Source organism: Ctenopharyngodon idella, chromosome 7 (assembly GCF_019924925.1).
Source record: "Ctenopharyngodon idella isolate HZGC_01 chromosome 7, HZGC01, whole genome shotgun sequence".
Taxonomy (NCBI): domain Eukaryota; kingdom Metazoa; phylum Chordata; class Actinopteri; order Cypriniformes; family Xenocyprididae; genus Ctenopharyngodon; species Ctenopharyngodon idella.
The window spans coordinates 9386895-9408422 of record NC_067226.1 but is presented as its reverse complement, the minus strand read 5'-3'; the positions used below and the strand labels follow the sequence as shown (position 1 = coordinate 9408422).

The following is a 21528-nucleotide window of genomic DNA, read 5'->3' as shown; positions in this document are numbered from 1 at the left end:
TTTATTTTTTCAATGAGCTTGTTGCAGTGCATTCTGGGATTGCCTTTTCTGCAAAGGACATGTCATGCTGCTTTAGAATTTGATCAAAACGCGGTATCTTAGGAGGCGGCATAATTAAGTTCCCTGCCTTTTGGAATACCTTTAGATCACTAAGTTTTGGAACTGAGCTTATTTGATTATTCGTGATGTGTGCAGTGGGTTGACGTCTGTATAATCTTGTCTCACCTGTAGTCCTCTGTCAGACTGACGCTGGTCTCTTCTTTTCGTAAACGGGACAGAGCGGCTCCTCCCTCCAACTGTAGCCGCACCAGTCTGCTGTCCTCCAGAACAGTCCTCATCAGCTCTCTGTACTTGCACAATAAGATCTGTGCCTCCTGCAAACACAAACACACATTCATTACTATAAAACACAGACACTCCTCTACAACTGCACATATTCCCACACCTGATTATTACAAATACACATCATCTCTACTGTTCTCACTGAGTAATATCTATCCCTTCTCCAGCATAAACACAAACACACCCCATCATTATCTTCCTGTCTCACAAACTCCCTTGACATATAGAGTAATACCCGCAGCAGCACACATTACCTGTACAAACTCTCACGCACACAGGCATGCATTATTATTCATTAAACGTTATCTACACCTCCTTCATCTAATACCAGCTCACGTTTGTACTCATTAAATGATCAAATGAGCTTAAGCTACAGTACAGTGTAATGATACACACAACTGCCACACCTTCAGGTGTGTGTGTACTTGTGCTGTTGTACTTAAAGCTGGCTTTTATTCATCTTTCTTAACAACAATACAACACTTGTCTTGCATTTTATATACTGACCCCCTTTGGTATGGATGTAGCATAATGACACAGCAAAAGTTATCAAATCCACTGTAGAAATGCACACAGATGTACAACAAAACAGCTTTTCTAGGCCACTGATATGATTGAAGTCATCCCATATGAGTGTACACTACTATTCAAAAGATTTTTTTATCTCATATGTTCACCAAGGCTGCATTTATTTCATCAAAAATGCAGCAATATTGTGAAACATTATTACAATTTAAAATAACTCTTTCTATTTTAATATATTTCAAAATGTTGCAAAGCTAAATTTTTAGCATCATTGCTCCAGTTCTCAGTGTCGCATAATCATTTAGAAATCATTCTAATATACTGGTTTGGTGCTCAAGAAACATTTTTTTATTATTATCAATGTTGAAAACAGTTCTGCTGCTTTATATTTCTATGGAAATCAAGATACATTTTTCAGCACTTGTGATCAATTGAATTTAATGCGTCCTTCCTTACTGAATAAAAAGTCATTTCTTTAACAAAAAACTTTTGACCAGTAGTTACATGATTTTAATTTAAACATGCTCATCATAAAGTAGTATGGTAGTATTTTTTAATCTCTTTTAAGGTGTAAAACGGTTAAACATTTTAAATGGTTCAAATGACGTATTACATGTTTACTTTTCTGAAAATTGCCTAACAAATTTATTGAAACCACTTCTGAGAATGGTTCTCACTAGTAAACAAGGTTAATAAATTAGTGAAACACAGTCTTAATTAAAATCTATCTGTAATCTCTAAGGGTAGCATTTGGGGTGTAATAGTTTTTTAGGTTGTATGGGTCTATTTGTGTGTGTACCACCCAGAAAAGCATCCATAATACCCACTCAATGATGCAGATGGTGGTCTGAACACATTATGCGGAGTCTATGAGGTGCTAACAACAAAAGGTTATATTATATTATATTATATTAAATAACCTCAAAAGCCTTTTTGAAAAAGTACTTAAAGTGATAAAAATCTCATAATTACTGTCATACGTCTACACTCTAATTAGCATGTGTGTGTGAAGTGGGATTAAACTGTAAAGCAATTACATGCATTACAAATGTCAGTGCAGTGGATGTTTCTCTGTGTTTTAAAGCCTACTTGCAGTTTTGTTTACAAAATTGCTTTAAAACTCTTCATAGACGCTTTATTATTAAACTATTAAATGGAAGAGAATGAAGATAAGAGAGTTTCTTAAAAAATACTGGGAGAAAATAAAATAAAGTAATTTAGAATTGTGGTGGGAAAAAAAAAAAACAGAAAAAAAGAGGGGGACACATTTAGATTAATAGAAGGAGACAGAAGACATAGAAGAAACGGCAGAGAGATGAGCGGACAGGCCGTAACTTATTCTGGTTTTCTATTCATTTAACATCTAAGCATCACTTCATCCACAAGAGGGGCTGTTTTTGCATTCAGCACAAAGTCAAGCAGAAATCCATACCCTCATTCACCAGACTCTTTCTGCTTCTCCATTCTACTCTTTAAATAAACCCTTGGTAAGTGATTTTGAAGATGGCTGCAGATAAACACTCCTCTGGGAGATCATTACTTCTCCTGAGGCCCTGTTTCCCCTCAGAAGCCTGTGGATAAAAAAGGTCCTTCGTGACCTCTACTGACAGCCAGAGGTCAACTCAGTCAAAGCCTTGACACACTAACCCCAACCACACACAAACTGAAGTCTATTTTTCAAAACTCAACATGACTTCTAAATAGAACAGTCTTTAAATCACTGCAACTGGACACCAGTGCCACTGCTGTACTTCATGAAAACAGAATAGAAGTCCCTCAGACTAAGAACAGAAAACTTCAGTGCCATGGTGATGCCCTGCTGGGGCAGAGTTCACTGTCACACTGATGCAGAAGGTCATAATGAGTCCTAGAACCAAGAGTTAAGGGGCTCAACTGGTTCACAGGCAAACTGCCTGAAATATATATATATATATTATATATAGTTTTTTTTTTTGTTTTTTTTTTCTCCAAGGTCATGGTTTTGATTCCTAGAGAATGTAAGAACTAATAAATATGTAGCCTATACTTAAATACAAAGTAAGTTGTTTTGGATAAAAGTATCAAAATAAATAAATATATACAGCTCTCTCATTCCTCACAGGGCTGGGACAAAGCATTTTTTGTAGGACTGATTTCGCTAGAGCTGCTTTTAGAAAAGTATTTTATTGAATGTTGCAGTACCTCTGCTGTAGGTGGCAGCACTGTGGACTCCAGTTTGCTGATGGAGTTCTGAAGCAGGTTCACAGCATCCTCACAATGGCTGGTGAGCTGCTCCAACCTCTGAGACAACAAAAAGAAATGTTTAGATTAAGAACAAGACTTTCAGGCTACAAATCTGTTTAAAAACTCAAGGTAAAAACATGTAGTGTATTCCAGCCCTAGTAATGATTATGATGATTTTCTCACCATTCTGAAACAGACCCAGCTACTGTGGGAATAAGGGAAAGTGCCTTCAAACTCAGTGGGGAGTTGAGCGATGTCCACATGCTTGTAGAGAGACTTCAAAGATGTCAGCAACTCCACCTGACATATGCAAAAAGAACACAGAACACAACAGTCATCAGGTCTTAGCTTCTGCATTACAGGGGATAAATATGTATTATAGTGTCATCATAAACACTTCAGCTATTCTAATAGCTTAGATAGATGTCTAGGCTACACTATCAGTCCAGCTGTTGAGAAATTCTCAACTGAAGCACTTTCCTATGTAGCTACAAGAGTCTATCTCTGGTAGTCCGATTTGTGTCAGGCACAAGCGGCGTCTCAGTACAGACACTTGTGTTTTAAAATAGCCATCTATTTATCAAAGAGTGCAGAGTAACTAGGTGAAAGCCAGAATCTTGTCAGTGCTGGTGGATGCTGTTTATTTCTATAAAGGTGGGCTACATTTTGTTAAAGGATGTTAGAGGATTTCCTTTAACACTAACTAGAAACCTTCAGTAAACTGACATTGTTCTCCAGGACCTAAAGGTCAAAACTGACCTCCATTTCCATTTCTATAGAGTAAACTATGGATTTACATTTGTTTTTGTTTTTTTTATCCTTCCTGCCCTCATTAAATGCAAGTCACATGCTGTAATACCACATTTAGCACTCCATTTAGCACTCATATTGTTTGAGTGTTACCGTGGCTGTAAAGTCATGGCAAGTTACACATGATGGGTAATGTTTGTGCGTTACCTGTATAGAAGAGGTTTTCTCCATGCGTAGAGCCAAATCTCTGTCGGCCAGCAGCAGTACTGTATGGATGCATCCCGGCATGGCTTCCTGCAGAGATTGAATAAACTATAAATATCTGACAGCACCATGAATTACACACATTTCACAGACTAAACCAGAATTCCTATTGACCAATAAAATTATTTTATAGTCATTTATGTTTACTGAATATAAAATATAATACTGAATTAAAACATACTTTTATAGATATTACTATTGCCATAGATGTTACAGCTTGCATTTGTACTATTGGAATAATCCCCTAGAAACAGAAGTATAAACATATCTTTTTTTTCCCCTTATTGTGATGTATATCCAAGTGTAATTGTGTAATTGTGTAACTGTCATTTTACCAGAACAACCAGTTATGACATTATGATTAAGAATTACGAGGTAAAAAAAAAAAAAAAAAAGTACGATGTAAAATTGTGTCTGGATGAATCTTTCACAATAAGATTAATAACATTTAGAAAATAGACAGAGTGAATTTTCATTGAACGCTTCATTTAACTATGCATTTGTATCACTGAAAAAAAGTTTTTAAAGGTTACATAACCTAGCAGACACTTTTCTGTCATGTGCCCCAAGAACCACAATAAAAGCCTTCTGTCAATGTATGCCACATAACAAAAGAGCAGAAAAACAACATTCTGTAAAAACAGACCAGAGAAGTCTATTATGCCCTTTGAAAGCTGTTTTTGTCTGTTTCCTTGCATGTCATCATGCATACTGATCATGCACACATTATCGTGCCATCATAGCCACATCAGAACAGAAGGAAAAGAAAATTCTGCTGGAATGAAACAAGCATATTTACTGAGGAATGTTCCAGAAACATCAACAAACAAAAGGGCTGAGACATATTTACTGCTGATATTTATTGCCCATTTACTGAAACACTGCCGTTTTATCTTTCACTTTGCATTTTGAGTGTATTAAAATCCTGAATATATGGTGAGGTTGGGTCAGGTTTCCAGTTTTCCCCTGTCATGTGGGGGCTGATGAGATGGAATGATTAACGTGTGGATTGTTCAAAGTAAACAAAAGTCTGACAACAGACAACTGATAGATCTCTATCAGACTGATAAACTAAACTCAAACATGCGTCACATCACAATTCCAACAAAGTTCAAAAGTAAGATTGGATTTAACTGATATTAAAAGAAGTGATATTAAAGACATTTATAATGTTAAAAAAAAAAAAGAATCCTGAAAAAAAGTAGCATGGTTTCACACGGTTTTATGTTCTTTACAAAACTCGCATCCTGAAAATGTGAATCAAAAGTGCCTCTGAGCCAAGGTGTTACTATATTGTTGTTGAATCAAAAGACAAGGCAAAAGAAAATCAATTCCTTGGCTGGTGATGGTTCATACTTATTTATTTGAATACAGAGGCCTGAGGGAAAAGTGCAATTGTCAGCTCAAAAGGACAGCTATATTACGATGATAGTATCAGTGGAGGGAGGAGAGTCTGCGGCTGTTCCCTGAGGACTGGTCACTAAGCTACTGCATTCATTCAGACAGACCTCATCTGTCAGTGTTAGCACTGACCCTGAATACACTGAAGGGCATTCAAACACGTGACATTCACATAGTTCAGCAGTACATCATCAAGAATCTCTTATGCTTTCAGTAAAGCCACCTTTTCCACAAGACAGCACTTGTATGCAGTCCATCATGGATTACAGATACAGATAAAAGATCAAAGAAATGAAAGGCCATATGGGGGGTTTCTGCAGCTGTTTTAAATCTCAAATGCCTACGTAAAGACAACGATAACCTCTCACAGAGGCCCTGTGCTACTCAAAACAACATCATTATTAAAACCATTCATTAATTTTACTTTTATATTGCTCATTTTTATCTCTCTCTATCTCACTCAGGATGTTTAAATGGTGAAGTCAGTGTTGGTGCATCCCCAGTCTGTCAGAGTAGGGCAGGTTTCTGGCAGAAGAAGAAAGCAGTTAATCTGCATTAAGGTCCACAGCACAAACTCAGTCTGAAGTCACTTCCATTAAATGTGCTGAGGGATCATGTTTCTGTAGTATCTCTGTAAATAATCCCATTTACCGGTTTCCTCACATCACTCATGTAAATGGCTGGTAGGTGATTCTTCTACAGTGTAAGGCCACAAATCTGAGATAAGCCATTTAATCTCCATAAACACTAAAAGTAAATGTATAAAATGAAATCTAACAGGATATGATGCTTGTGTTCTCTACTGCCACCTTAGTCAGGCCACTCTTGTAAAAGAGTAATCTTTAACCATTGAGATGAAACCCAAGTAAATAACTACTAACACGCAAAAATCAAGGGTCTTCATTTCAGAAGTTGATGCAATCTCCAAAATAAATCAATCCCAGATGAGGAAAGGAAAACCAAAGCAATCTTCCTCTCTCTTCCTATCTCGTGTGAGCATGTCCTAATGTGTAATTGTGATTTCCCAGCTGTGGAAATAAATAGTTGCATTCACATACAGTTAATATTTATGATGCGCTGCTTTTATTTGCCTTGTTTAGCCAATAATGACTGATTATGTTGATGAAAGCTCTTCTCAAAGATTTACTTTAGTTTAGTAAGCTCTTCTGAATTCCTCAGTAGCAGATGTCTGGTTGGAAGTTAGATTTAAAGGGGACCTATTATGCCCCATTTTACAAGATGTAAAATAAGTCTCTGATGTCCCCAGAGTGTGTATCTGAAGTTTTAGCTCAAAATACCCCACAGATAATTTTTATAGCACGTTAAAATTGCCACTTTTTGGAGTTGAGCAAAAACGTGCCATTTCAGTGTGTGCCCTTTAAATGCAAATGAGCTGCTGCGCTCGGCCTAAGAGGCCGGAGCTTAAAGAGCTCATTCTCTGGTGTCAGGATTCAGTCAGGACGCACTATAATGTCAGAAACTGCGAATATACGCTGCATGGAGATAGAACAGGTATAGTTTAGTTTAATTACGGTTATAACTTATATTGTCTTCTTGTTTTTATCCACTATATTAATACAAGCCTGTTGTACCGGACCCCGTTTGACTTTACCGATGCGTTTTATGACGTTTATTGTACTTCACACAAAAGATGAAGCGTCCGTTTTTACTCTAGAAAATCACTGTAAGAGCTTAATAAAACACAGTGCAAGTGTGCATTAAAATATTATCCATAAACTCCCTCTCTCCCTTGCATTATCATCAACATACACAGCGAATTACACAGAAACACTCATTACAACTAACAGTAAACAAATATATAAAGACCTTATGCCTTTTCGGGTGGTGCTTAATAAACTGGTAAACTTTATATTCGTAAATCAACTCCGATGAACTGTAATAAAGTGCTCTCACCTTCATTACTGCTGTATCCAGTATCACTCTGGAGACTGTAAGCTGGATCACAAACAGTACTGATCTATCCTTGAGTAACAACTTTTTAGCACAACCTCTGTTTTGTATTGTCCATTTGTATTGACATTAGTTCACAAAGCAGTCCGGTGTGAAATGATTCGTGCAGACATAAACGAATTTCGGTAGAGTTGAGGGAGCATTTTCTTTGAAAACAAAATTAATCCACCTCATCTTCAGCGGCTCAGATTTAGGGAGTAAATGGAGAGAGCTATGTGGATTAATCCATCCAGCTACAGAACACCTAAAACGCTTGGGAGACATTCTTGTCAGTGCAGCAATGGCGGACTGTACAACTGGCTGTAAACTCGCTCAGGGCGGTTCTATGTTAAAACGGCTGTGTCTGTCAACATTCGTGGATGGGGCCTGTGGCTAATGTGACGTCACATTGCCAGGGATCTGGAAACGGCTTGTTCTGAGTCACTGCTTATGATTTATGGGGATTAAAAAAAGGAGTGGTTGGATTTTTATCATTATAGGGTAGTTGTGTACACACACTGCCAACACACATTTATAGCCAAACCATGCAAAAGTTAATTTTGCATAATAGGTCCCCTTTAAATATTAAGATTTATGGCAAGTTTGCATTCCATTCAGTATTGAAGAAAGTATGAGAAAGGAAACGCCTTGAGGATGTGAACTGTATGTGATAGTTCTATCTGTGTAGGGTTCTCTAGAGGATATGAATGTGTTTTATTACAAATCATACTGTCAGGGTGTTCTTACCTGGAGGATGTTGAAAGCTTTAAAGAGGGCGGGGACAGGAGAACACCTGCGGGCATCCACCAGGACAGTCAGTCCCAAAGCACTAACTTCCTTCCTGAAAGTCAAATTAAGGTCATGTGTTTGATGAAGGAAAGGTAAATAAATAACATTCAATGGTTTATTGCTCTAAATGCAGATTTTAGATTATAATAATTTTATTATAATAATACTAATAGTACTAATAATAATATTTAACAATATTACAGTTCTTTCTGTATTTTTGATCAAATATGCAGCCTTGGTGAGCATAAGAGACTTATTTTAAAAACATTAACAAATCTTATTGATCCCAAACTTTTTAACGGCATTGTGTGTACCTGAGTGTACTGAAGAAGTAGACCATGATCCGCACCAGCTCTCCACTGTTGCAGTTTGGATTCAACCAGATAGTGTTTCTCATTGTCACAGTCACAAGGGCATGGCCTGATTTATCTCTTGTTCCTAAAATTCATTTTAAAAGTTGAGCTTTAGGATCATATTGACGGCAGGACCATATTAATGGCATTAGAAGCAGACCCTCACCAGGCAGGCAGAGCACTCCTGAGCTCAGGACATCAGGATTGATGTCATGGGCCTCACTCTGGACAGGCTGGGTCCTCTGGGAGATGGGCGGCAGTGGTGGAGGAACTGCTGAGGGGTCTTCATTCTGGGTTTTAGCAGACAGGTGGCAAACACTGCTGTCTACTTCCTGACTGGATGCTGGAATATGAAAATCAGTTGAAGTTATTTCCACACAAACTCCTAAAATGTAAACAAAGAAACCAGTTTACAACACTGACAAGTCAGTCTACAATCTGTCTCTTATCATTAAAGACAATAATGCATCACTTCAGTCTTTAGTAAGTTCACAGATAACGTTGATATGATCAGTGCAAGTTAGAGTTTACTGCAATGTTTGATCACTTAGTAACAAAAATGGATTCTCTGGAGATTCTTACTCGCTGAAGATATACAGCACAGCTTACTGATGGCTGAACTACATTTGGCTCTAAACATAAAAAAAGCTAAATCTCTAGGTCATGAAACACAAAGCTATTTAGACTCTGAAGACAGTGAGGTCTTTTCACATGACAGGTTTCCTAACAAAGCCAGTAGACCCACATTCTCTGAATCCCCTACTAACAAAAAGCAATGTAGAAATGGTTGAATGAAGTGTGAGCATTTGCCCAATCTGTACCATCATGCAGCTCGGCCCTCAAATTAAACAAACACACTCTCCTAGTTAATTTAAAGCATTCCAGGTATCATCCTGTGCTTCGATCCATAGGGCAGCTTGGATCTGTGCCCCATATACCTGACAGCATGATATGGCTCAGAGATAACCGGAGATCAGCTTCCGACAGTCATAAAACTAAAGTTTTGCCTCACTGCGCTGCCACGCACTGCTGCTGCTGTGCAGAAAATAGATACTGAGATCAAAAACAGATGAGATAGAGTCCTGGGAATTCCAGGACTCGTAAAACAGCTTGCACAAGGGCAAGAAAAACATGTATAAATTGCTCTGAAGCATAATCTGGCTGAGATTGCTATATTTCAGAAGGGATTTGAGCTGGAACAGCAGAAGCTAGCTTCTGAGGAAAGAAATATAAACATAATGGAATGTTCTTCTTCAGCTGGGTAAAAGCTATGATAAATTTGACAAATAAGAGGCTTTTTACCCCTACTTTCTCTTTGCTTTCTCCCTGACTCCTTGTCTACCCAACATCCTCCTCACCACAGAATGCTCACATTGAGGAAGTCAACTATATGAGCCCCCCAAGGAGCTGAGTGCTGCCCCAGACAGGCCAGAGAAGAGAGGGTCTTGGCTTTACACTGTCTCGCCAAAAGTCTGGAGTTCAGTCTGGCCATGGGCCATCCCCTCAGCTTTTATTTTTCATGCATTTCTTCTTTCTATCTGATTTTCTCTTCTTTCTGATGTAGCTGTGGACCCTGAATAGTCAGAACGTTAGGGACGCCTCTAAAACATTCTATTTAAACTGAATATATTTCCATACAGCAGACACATTTATTATTTTTATCATGATAGAATAACTGTGATTATGTGCCATCCTATTAATGTGTGCATACACTGTGTGTCTGTTGTAAAGATCATACATCGGTTAATGCAGTGGTCTGGCCAATCAGTCACAAATCAAATGTTGCTCACTTGTAGAAATTTTACTGAGCTTATCCATACTATCATCTAGTCTTTAGTCTTCCATCTGCCTAGCTCATCAGCTGTCTCTTTCACAGACTGAATTCTCATTAATGTCTCTACTGCTTTTCAAGAGGTTTTATAGATCTTAGAGAAGCATTGTCCAAAGGTAATTTTCCTTTCAAAACTAAAAATACACCCAGCAAACTGCTGACACTGAAGATTTGGGGTTTTACTTTTCAATTTTTACTCTTTACAAAACATAAGAGCAGACTCAATCTTATTCACTTGAAACAGTGGATTAAGAGTAGTATAAACGCCTGAAATCCTCTGAAAAATGGAAAAATGATGAAAAGAATAAATGATAAGCAGATAAGCCTACTTTTAACGTGTATAGAGGTAACAGCCATAGTAGCATTGCTGTAGTACTGAAACTCAAAAAATGTTTAGGGTTTGTGAACCACCCACTAAGAGAGAAAGAATCAGATCCATCATAGTCAAACTACCACAACAAACACACCATCATTTCTTCTGTCTGCTGTTCCTATCTTCAAAGCAGTGCACCCCCCACCCGTTCTCCATTACTTAAACACTCCATCTATAACCCACGAACACACACACACACACACACACACTTTTACATCCCCCTCTGCTTACCCCCTGCAATTTCAGAGGTCCCACAGCAGGGATTGTGTTCAGGCCCACCCACATCACCTCATCTCATATATCTTTCTTCACACCTGTACCACACCTGAGCCAGGTGAGCACATCCAAAGCAACCAAATCCTCTGGATGAAGAGGAAGAGGAGGTGGGACACTGACAACAACCTGTTCAGAATCTTATGATGTGGATGTGGAGTTGTGTTGATTGTTCAAAACAACTTTATGGAAAAAATAAAATAATAATAATAATAATAATAATAAAAAAGCAGAAAGAATGTGATATTAATGTGCATACAAGTAGCTCCTGATCACACACAAAACACACTTCATCTGATATCAGCTTTACTCATTGCAACAAATGTCCTAAAATAGTTTAAATCTAAATGAAAGCAGGATTGAGTTACTAAAGTACACAAAGCAGAAATCCTGCACATGACCCACGCTTCTCTTCAGCTGTTTCCTTTAGTAGCTCAGATGTGAAACGCTGTCTAATTTGGATGGTGCGCAGTGGAATTGATGTGTGTCTAAATTTGAAAACAAACTGTCTAGAGGCCGGAATATGACCTGCTACGAAGTGAGTCCTTGTAAAGTGCCCAGTCTAAGTAAAACCAGAGCCTCCCAAGCTTTTCTTTCAGCCTGAAGAGAAAAGCAGCTCTATCAGGTCGAAGCATGGGCCATTTGAGAGCCATTTGTAACTTGTCAGAGGCCTGAATGTCGAAACGCCGGAGCTAGTCTGCTAATCTAGAGTAAATATACTAGGTGGACATGGCAATGGATGAATGATGAAAAAAAAAATGACTCACTATAGTGAACAACTGCTGCAAACCATGGAGGCCGTGAAGTAGAACACAATTCATACATGAAACACCATTAAAAGAAGCTAAAAGTGAATAATAGAGGGGATCATAAATGAATTAAAATATAGTTATAAAAGTGATAAAATGTGAGGAGAGGATGAAACTGTGAAAGTGAATGAACTGAGTGAATAAAGAAGAGGAGAAGGAAGAGAAGTAGGTCCTTCTTCATCAGCTGAGGCAGTGGAAGAAGTCTTTAGATGCATCTGAAACAGTTCAGAGCTTAGATGCATCTGTTAAGATGAAGAAACAGGGATGGAAAACGAAAAATGGAAGGGGAAAGTGGGAGGAGTTTAAAGAGAAATAAGGCATGTGGATAAAGTAAAGATGAGCGGGATGGACTTTGGCAAAGATGACTCTACCTTGCTCTTCCTGCTGATGATAATGGGACTCCATGTCTGCTTGTTGCTGATGCTCTGCTGGAGAGCCATTCACAGAAGAAGTAACCTCATCCTCTTGTCTCTCCTCATTTTCCCCCTTTCTCTCCTCCTCCATTGTTTTTTGCCCTTCTCGTTCGGTGGTAGGTGTGTCCTGAGTGTGCATATGTCCATTTGTGCTTGGTACATCTGAGGCTAGATCAAGGACTTGAGTGCATGCTGAATGGACTCTATTTTCAGAATAGCTGGTCACTATGGCCTCCTGCTCACTCAAAGTATTGGCCTTGGTCTCCTCTTTCTCCACCCCTTGTTCTTTAACATTGTTTTGTTTCTTCTCATCTGTTCCTTTAGAGAAGCTGCCCTCCTCCTGAACTCGAACGTCAGAGACAGTCTTAGGCGTGGTATCTACCAGACCTGTTTGAGCAGTCTCAACTTCCTTTTCCATACAAACTTCTAATTCATTCTCAGTCTTGCTTTCCAACAATCTATTGCTTTTCTTTTCTACCACTTTTGCCTCCTCACAAGGCGGCTTTCCCGCTACTTCTCTTTCTGCACGTTCTTCCTTTGTCTGGAGTTCCACCTCTGTCTCGTTGTTTCTATCCTCACAGGATTCTGTCCTCACCTGACCCTGTGAAATGAGCGTAACCAGATCCTCCCCAGGCACCGTGGTGACAGAGGCCAAAGCTACCAGTTCGCTTGGCGGAGCAGCCGAAATGGGCCCAACTTCTTCCTCTGCACTGGGACTATAATCACCATCAGATTCATTTGTGTCATGGCTACTGTTACTAAATGTCTTATGGTCCTCTTTTATGGCAATAAGATCATGCACTTTCTCAGGTGGTGTATGGATGTGTGTGTATATCTGACATGGGCTGTGATCTGTTTGCTCAGTCTGTTTCTGTAAAGACACATTGACAGCTAGAGGCTCAGAGACCGACACTCCACTGTTCTGCAGATCACAACTGCCTTCCATGCCACAATCACCTCTCACCTGCTCAGATTCAGATCTGACTTCTGCTTCTGCAGTAGGATCGGACTCAAGGAGTTCAATATTATCCAGAGAAACTTCTGAGTTTTCACTCTCTAAATTACCAGATAACATTTTATTCTCTGGTTGTGATGTACTAGTTACTTCGCTGTCTGGTTGCTCCATGTCGGCTGTTTTGCTGTCTGGTTGTGATGTACTTAGTGGCATTTCATATAGATGTGATGTTTTGAGTGTTTTGCTTTCTGGTGTAGATATGCTAACTAGTTCACATTCTAGTTGTGATGTGTCGAATAGTTGGTATTCTGGTTGTGATGTACTAACTAGTTCGCTGTCTTGTTGAGATATGCTTACTGGTTTAAGGTCTGGTTGTGACGTCTTGACTGGCTCAATGACTAGTTGTGACATGCTGACTGGTTTGCTGTCTGGTTGTGATGTGCTGTCTAAATTACTGTGTAGCTGACATATTCTTACAAGTTCAACGTCTGGTTGAGATGTCTTGACTGGGTCATTGACTAGCTGTGACGTGCTGACTGGTTTTGACATGCTGACTAGTTTGTTGTCTAGCTGAGTCGCGCTTACTGGTTTACTATCTGGTTGTGATGTCTTGACTGGCTCAATGACTAGTTGTGACATGACTGGTTTGCTGTCTGGTTGTGATGTGCTGGCTAAATTACTGTCTAGCTGACATGTTCTTACTAGTTCAACTTCTGGTTGTGATGTCTTGATTGGTTCGTTGACTAGCTGTGATGTGCTGACTAGTTTGCTGTCAAGTTGAGATATGCATAGTGGTTTAAGGTCTGGTTGAGATATGCTGACAAGTTGTGATGTGCTGTCTAGAGTGTTGTCTAGCTGAGATGCGTTTACTGGTTTAATGTCTGATTGTGATCTCTGGAATGGCTTTTTGACTAGTTGTGATGTGCTGACTGGTTTTCTGTTTGGTTGTGATGTGCTAATGATACTGCTGTCTAGTTGTGTTGTGTTGACTGGTTTACTGTCTGTTTGTGTTGACATATCAGATAGTGGAGCAGTATCACGGTTGTACAACTCTCTCTCAGACTCATGCTCAGACACACTGTCACAGGAGGCTGTACCTGCAGCAGAGGTGGACTTAGACCCGTCCACCTGCTGGAGAAGACGCTCTGCTTCTGCAGGAGCAGTGGGGGTTAAGATCACAGATTGGTAGGTATCACTGAGGTTTTCCTCAATCAGCATGGCACACACCATGCTCTGTGAGCATGCACCATTCTTCAAAAGACTCTCCTCTGGTTTGGCTTTAGGCTGAGTGGAACCAGCAGTCTGCGGTTTATGTAGATTTCTGTAGTTCATACTAATGGCTTGAGTGAGAGAGCCCTTCTGTGGGGAAAAGCGTGGTAAGGAGATATCGGCTAGCTCTACATACTCTCCCTCTGAATCCTCCGCTGTGCTGCTAGAGCTCCGCCCACTGCCATCTTTATTGATCTCACTGAGAGCAGGGAGGAGCTTAACCCCCTTGCTCTGACAGTGCATCTCCCCTGATTGGTCCGTGGAAGTGTCAATAAAAATCCTACAATGTATGTTCTCAGGGTTGTCTTCTTGATCTATGTCAGAGTCCCTCCCCTCTCTGTCTGCAACGTCCTTGGCCATCCCTCTACTTTCGCTTTGTTCTTTAACTTTGGAGGGTCTGCTGATAAACTCTGGGTGAACAATATCCTCCCATGGTACCCTAAAAATGTCATTATCCGCTGATAAAAGACAGTGTTCCAGGGCGGCTTTTCTGACCACACTCCTCTCCTGGTTGATGGATTCCAGCCAGTCCATGGTGAATAGAGAAGTGTATGCTAGCTCCGGTACGTTAAGCTCCTCCACATGCTGCCCGCTAACTGCCAGACACTTCACCGTGATGCGCGGGGGGCTTCTGGGCGTTGGAGTCACCTGCAAGTAGAAGTCACTGGGCCGTAACACACGCCAGTCCAAAGAGGAGAGCTGGATTATGACCTTCTCATGAACACACAGTGGCCAGCCTTCATGACGAAAAAGGAAACCACAGTATGGGAACTGCAGAGAGAGGAGAGAGGGAACAAGCAGTCAGGCAATGAATCATTGTTAATTAAACTGTTGTCAGTTACACAGAATTACTCTTTGGACACATTTCAGTTTTCTTACGAAGACATACAATCCAAATTTTAATATACTGCTATAAAATCTAGCAAAACTGAGAGCTAGAGGCAAGATTCTGTCAATGGGTCATCCAGCTAAATTATTATATTTGGCACATATATAAGTAACATGAGAACTGGTTTGTCTTGCATTTTTCCTCCAGACGATAAGAAAATAAATATTGTCTCAGAACATCTGAACATCTATATAATGTTTGTTTGCATGTACTTTTGAAAAAAACAAAACAAATAAAAACCTGTTGACCAGTGACTTTGGCTTGCTCACTGGGGATTTTAAGGGAAAATACGTCCTGCCAAAAGTAAAATACATGCAATAAAATTTTTCTTTACTAATAATAAATACAATTAAAGCTGCAAGCAGCGATGAAAGGGCCCTCGCACCTGGGCTCACCGCCACCTGTTGGCCTTAGGAAAACAGTGAACAGTGGGCGACATGCATGTAAGCGAGTAAATACAGGAGAATTATGGCCAAGTCATTTCAAAGTGCCACACTTCCTTCTACCAACAGGTGGCGCTTTGACTGTAACTGAATATTGCCATGTAGATGTCTTCAGGCCAGGACTTTTATCAAACATTGAAGATTGGAGCAAATCGGACATTGTATGCCTGAGTTACAACAACTTCCTGTTTCGTGCCGTTAATCGCATACATTAGCACTTAGCCAAGTGTTGCATGATTTAACGTGTTTCTAGAATGTTTGGTACTTTATGGCATGTTTATGTGTTTCTGGGAGCGAATTACAGTGTAAAGTATGCCATTTCCTGTTGCCAGCAGGTGGCACTATGACTAACTGAATATTGACCTATAGATGTCTTTAGGCCAAGTTTGGGGCACATCGGACATTGTATGCCTGAATTACAACAGCTTCCTCTTTCATGGCGAAACATCAGACTTTGTCAGTCCGCCACGGACACGCACTTCAGCGAAAACTCTAGATCTTCCCAATTTAACATCATTAAAGTCTTAAGATTAGACTGACCAAATATGATGTTAATCTGGTTAAATCCCTACGAGGAGTTAATCACAGTGTAAAACATGTCATTTCCTGTTGCCCTCAGGTGGCGCTATGACTGTAACTGAATATTGCCACGTAGATATCTTCAGGCCAGGACTCTAAGGAGTTGTTAAAGTACAACGTGTGGAAATGGCAAAAACTGCCAAAATTTTGCAGAGAAAACTCAAAATATCTCACTTCCTGTTGGGTTTACATATTTTGCACCCTGGGACTTTTTTGTAGGTATTGAGCTGTTACATGTGTCTACCGAATTTCATACCTGTACGTGAAATGTAGCACAAAGGGTGCTTAATTGAAATTTTGTAGGTGGCGCTATTGAGCCATTTTGCCACACCTAGTTCTGAAACCCATATCAGACGTAAATTTTTACCACTTCTGATGCGTGTGCAAAGTTTCATGAGTTTTCGAGCATGTTTAGGCCCTCAAAAATGCGATTTGTTTCGGAGAAGAAGAAGAATTGGCCGAGCAATTACAATAGGGTCCTCACACCATCGGTGCTCGGGCCCTAATTAAAGCTTCATAAAAAAAACAACATGTCAACATTCTGACACTTTTACTATGTTTTTAAAATGCCATTTAATTAATGCAACAGTGAATAATACAGATAATAAGATCACATGGACTTAACGTGGACATGAGAGATTCTTACTTGTTAAATCTGGATGCTTCTAGATGATTCTCTGAGACAGTTTGAACAATAAGCCCCTTTATCGTAATTCAACTTTAGAGAGAAGACCCCGTAGTCACTCTGTACGCCGTTTCATTCATTTGAATGAATTCTACAAAAGGAAGTATACTGGGACACTAAAGAATGAGAAAATAGCCTTGGAGTCCCGAAACAACTCTATAGTTCAGAGTTTCTTCCTGCCTTGACAGTCATGTCACAGACTGTAATACTGACCGGCTCTGTGTAACTTGATGCAAATGTGCTTTCGGATATACCAGCGATGAAATGAATATTCTGCTAAGTTGACTACGGTCGGCTGAAAATGGCCTGTTTCCTTTGAAAGGAAGAGCAGGGCAAGGGAGGAAGGAGGGTTGGATGTCCTTGCGCTGAGGGTGAGGGGGGTGAAAGGGCTTTTTATTCACAGACCTCTCAGTTTAAGCTTCTGTTTCCCATTATTATATGCTCATTCACCTTCAAGCTGCAGCCCCCACCTACACGGAGGAAGAGACAGACCTGGAGATACTCCACTGACCCCAGGTGCAGCAAGCAGCCGCTGTTCCCACTGGGTTCACAAGAGCATAAATGCACATATTGACACACACGCACACACAAACTACAAAAACCAAGACACTAAAAGGGGGTATAAATTAACTGGTAGGGGTTCTGTTAAAGGGTCTTTTTTCAGGTGCACACTGAAAAAAGACCTGCTCTCCATTGGTGCTAGCTTTCAGTCATGAAATGCCATCGATTTTCCTTTGTGTGAGTGTGTAGTGCGGGGATGATGGATAACTGTGAGGGCTCTCTGTTGTCAGAAACATAAGGAGTCATAAAGTGCATTTAAATGCACTTTAAATTTTTGATTTCAGTCAAACTAAAACCACAATTCACCTTTTTAAAGTGTCATAGAAAAACGAAATCATAAAAGTAATTTTTGTGAACTCGGACTAACAGACCTAGATGAGCTACAACTGTAGCTCGACTACACACGCACACAAAAAAAATGCAAATAATAAAAATTAAAAAAATGCTGCAGCTTGATTATTACAGCATGTGTACATAAATTAGCCTGGAAATTCTAAGCAGATCTTTTCAGCAACATGAGATTGAGTCCGACTTGTTATTTCCCGATCGCCATCTCCCCATTATTTCCTGTCTCTCCTTGTCACTCAGAGTCAAGAATGCCGTGTGTACCATATGGAGGTGTCACAAAGAAAACTGTAACTAAGGGACCAGCAGCTGAAGTCGAGTGTAAAGAACATGTGTGTGTAGACAGCTGTGTAGAGCATGTGAATGTGTGTATCTGTGCTGATCTGGCTGGGAAGGATCCCAGCACTCTGCAACACTGATAGGACTTCTAGGGGTTTCTTCTCAAATAACCAAAACAAGAAGCACTAACACAAACATTCAGGCCAACAGGCTTGCTGTGCCTTTTGTTTTAATGTACATGTGTATGTGTGTTCTGGGTACACCCTTATAATCACTAAAGATGAGTGGGGGCTCAGCTAACAAAACATGACACGGAAGAGGACATGACAAAACACAACAAGAGGCCAACAAAGAGTCCATGAACAAAATATTCCTGTAAATGTTGAGCTGAGATAAAATGGCACAATGAGTGAAGCAGTGAGTAAGAAAGGAGAAAAGAATGAAAGGGAAATGTGTCACTCACACGTACATTCTGCCGAATGCATGTCTATGAATTTTATTAGAGGTTGACCGATATATCTTTTTGACCGATTTCTAGAACTATTGTTATCAGTAATAATCCACACCAATTTCCCAGTTGTATCTGTCGAGAGAGGCTGAGAAGGGTCCACTGTCATTACACAGACCTCTAAAGTAGCCTCTAGAGGTGAAATAAAAATTGACGTTTCATGGTGTTTGTTTTGACATGTGACGCTACACTCTGCACGGAGCACAATACATCAGATGCGCGTTTAAAACCTTGACAATGAAAAGGTATGTATACAGTACTCTACACAACATGGTGTCATATTTTAAAAGCTAGTAATGTGAGAACAGCAATTAATATGTTCATGTAGCCGAGAGAAACATATAAACAAATCAGAAACGCATCTAATATAATTAAAAAATAAAACTTATAAACTATCAGTTAATTAATCGGTTATCGGCAGGTACTGCCCAACTTAGTTATCGGTAAAATCCCATGTTGGTAAAATCCCGTTATCAGTAAAATCCCACCTCTAAATTTTATTACTCTAGATTTAGGGTTTTCATAAGTTTGGATCAGGGATGGGCTTCGGTCCTGCAGAGTTTAGCTCCATCCCTGATAAAACACACCTGCCTGAAACTTTCAGGTTAGTTTTATCAGGGTTAGAACTAATGAATGAATGAATTAATGAATGAAAGAAAGGGAACTTCAAGACTCACGCATGCATCTTGTTGAATGCTCTGAAGGATGTGTTTAGCAGGCACCAGGAAGTCAATGATGTAGCGCAGCCCGTCCCCACGGTATGTTGTCTCGACCACGTCTAACACCTGGCATAGCACGGTGGCCGCAGTGGCTTCAAATGGAGGGTAGAGAGCGGAGAGCGTGCTCTGGATACAGCTGTCCAGAGATTCAGAGTCCTGCAGAGAAACATACAAACACTCAGAGGAAGCACTAAAAATCTTCTTTACATTTCAACTATCGCAACAGTATTGACAAAAATAATTACATTTTTTGTTACTAATACAATGAGAATGCTACATGACCTCACTTGGGCTACAGATCATCCTAAATGCATGAAACACAATATGCTGCACATCAAAACAGCAAGATGGTATGAAGTCCTACACAGACACATTGATTGACTCACTCTTAGTAAGTGAATCACCCAAGCCTGATCTGATCTGTCTGCCAATACTCAGACCAAGCTTTTTTCTGCAACATCCTGAAAGCAGCTGATCAGCGTCCCTGATGGTCTCCACCAAGAGCCTTTCACTCTGAAGTTCAGAGAAGAACAGCGGCTGACGGTGAAACCTGACTCTTAAAGCCAGTGCAGGGAGTGACCAAAATGCTGCTAAAAATATCAGCTGCTCCAGCAACACTTTAAGAACTACAGAAGGCCTCTAGTCTAACTTTATTGTTTCTATTTACTCTTCATAAGCACAACCTCTTCCTCTGCCATTCACACTTTTGAGGTTGAGCTTGGGTGATGTTCAGTCAATCAGTGGTTGGTTAATTGTCGTTAATCTTTTAATCAATTAAGCTTATTGATTTTCCGCTGATTAGTCAATATCAGCATAAATGCATTAATTAATCATGCAAAGACATCTTGTAAATGTTTGTAGAGCACATCATGTGCAGTGCATGTCATATCATGTCTACAACACAAACATGCACGACCGACTTTCTTGAAAAAATGAAGCAGGCTCAATGTAATCAGTGTCAAAGCATTTCTTTGTAAATAAAGATTACGTTCACTGCAAACACTATAATAGTATACCGTCAATCTCCCACTATCATCTCAACCAACAATCATGTCAGTGCTCGCTGGGCTAACATGCAGGTAAAGTTCACCTGAAATCTCACCGTGACCAGTGCATCTGTCTTGTTCCCAGTCATCAAGTCTCTTATAAAAGACAAAACACACACTCTGATTTTAATAACTTTTCTAATAACTTTCACCATGTTGGCCCTATCTTAACTTCCTCTCTTGTTCTTTGTAAAACACATAACAGCATTATTGAATTGTTTATTTTTCACAATCATCCTTTTCCAGTAGATTATCAATAAACTCACAGGCCGAATGCCATCCAAACCACACAACTGCCCTGAAAGCAGCTCTACCCTACTAATTTTGTCATGATGTACAGTACTTACAGTACACTACTTATGACCTCACAATACTACTCGGGTTACTAAAGATCAAAAGTACAGTCTAGCATATACAGTGACTGAGGCATGTCAGCCAGGAGAGATGGATGAGACATACAGAGACTGCTTTAGAGACTTGTCTATGTGTGATTACCTGTGCATAGACTGTATAGACTGTATGGAGATTGTAATCTAGGGTAAGATTGTAATGATATAGCACATGGGAAATATAGCAGAGACAGAGTTAAAGTGAAGATGTTTATGTTGAAAGAAAGAAAGATAAAGAACATGGGAACGAACAAACTGAAAAACAATGTGGCACAGCTGTGAGCTAAGCAGACGGCACAGGTGCACTGTGGGTAAATATTGTAATTCCACCAGCATTAAAGAGAGGATGAGAGATTAGAGAGGCCATTTAGGAGGCCTGAGAAAGACCTTCTTGCACACAAAAAACTAACAGTTACAAAAAAACAAAGTACCAGAGAGGTTTCTAAAAGGGGGGTGTAGACCGAGCCATGAGATTCAAGAGAAAATTGGGAGAGACACAATCAAAGGCACTAAAACAAAAAAAAAACTCTGTTAAATTTTTACATTTTAAATTTAGATATTACAT

General features: G+C 39.7%; 1 protein-coding gene across 4 annotated transcripts in view; it reads right to left on the bottom strand.

Annotated features, from left to right (window-relative positions):
* The window catches only part of plekhg4 (pleckstrin homology domain containing, family G (with RhoGef domain) member 4), a 64362-nt gene that overhangs the window by 30271 nt on the left and 12563 nt on the right, over positions 1 to 21528 (bottom strand). For 3 of the 4 annotated variants that reach the window (XM_051900215.1, XM_051900216.1, XM_051900217.1), the window contains exons 2-10: positions 19487 to 19684; positions 12255 to 15291; positions 8764 to 8940; positions 8559 to 8682; positions 8203 to 8296; positions 4048 to 4134; positions 3274 to 3390; positions 3049 to 3147; positions 226 to 374 (exon numbers count right to left, since the gene is read on the bottom strand). In XM_051900215.1, coding sequence (XP_051756175.1) covers positions 226 to 374; positions 3049 to 3147; positions 3274 to 3390; positions 4048 to 4134; positions 8203 to 8296; positions 8559 to 8682; positions 8764 to 8940; positions 12255 to 15291; positions 19487 to 19684 — 4082 coding nt within the window. The remainder of the gene's footprint in view (positions 1 to 225; positions 375 to 3048; positions 3148 to 3273; positions 3391 to 4047; positions 4135 to 8202; positions 8297 to 8558; positions 8683 to 8763; positions 8941 to 12254; positions 15292 to 19486; positions 19685 to 21528) is intronic. The other variant, XM_051900218.1, reaches the window with a different exon arrangement.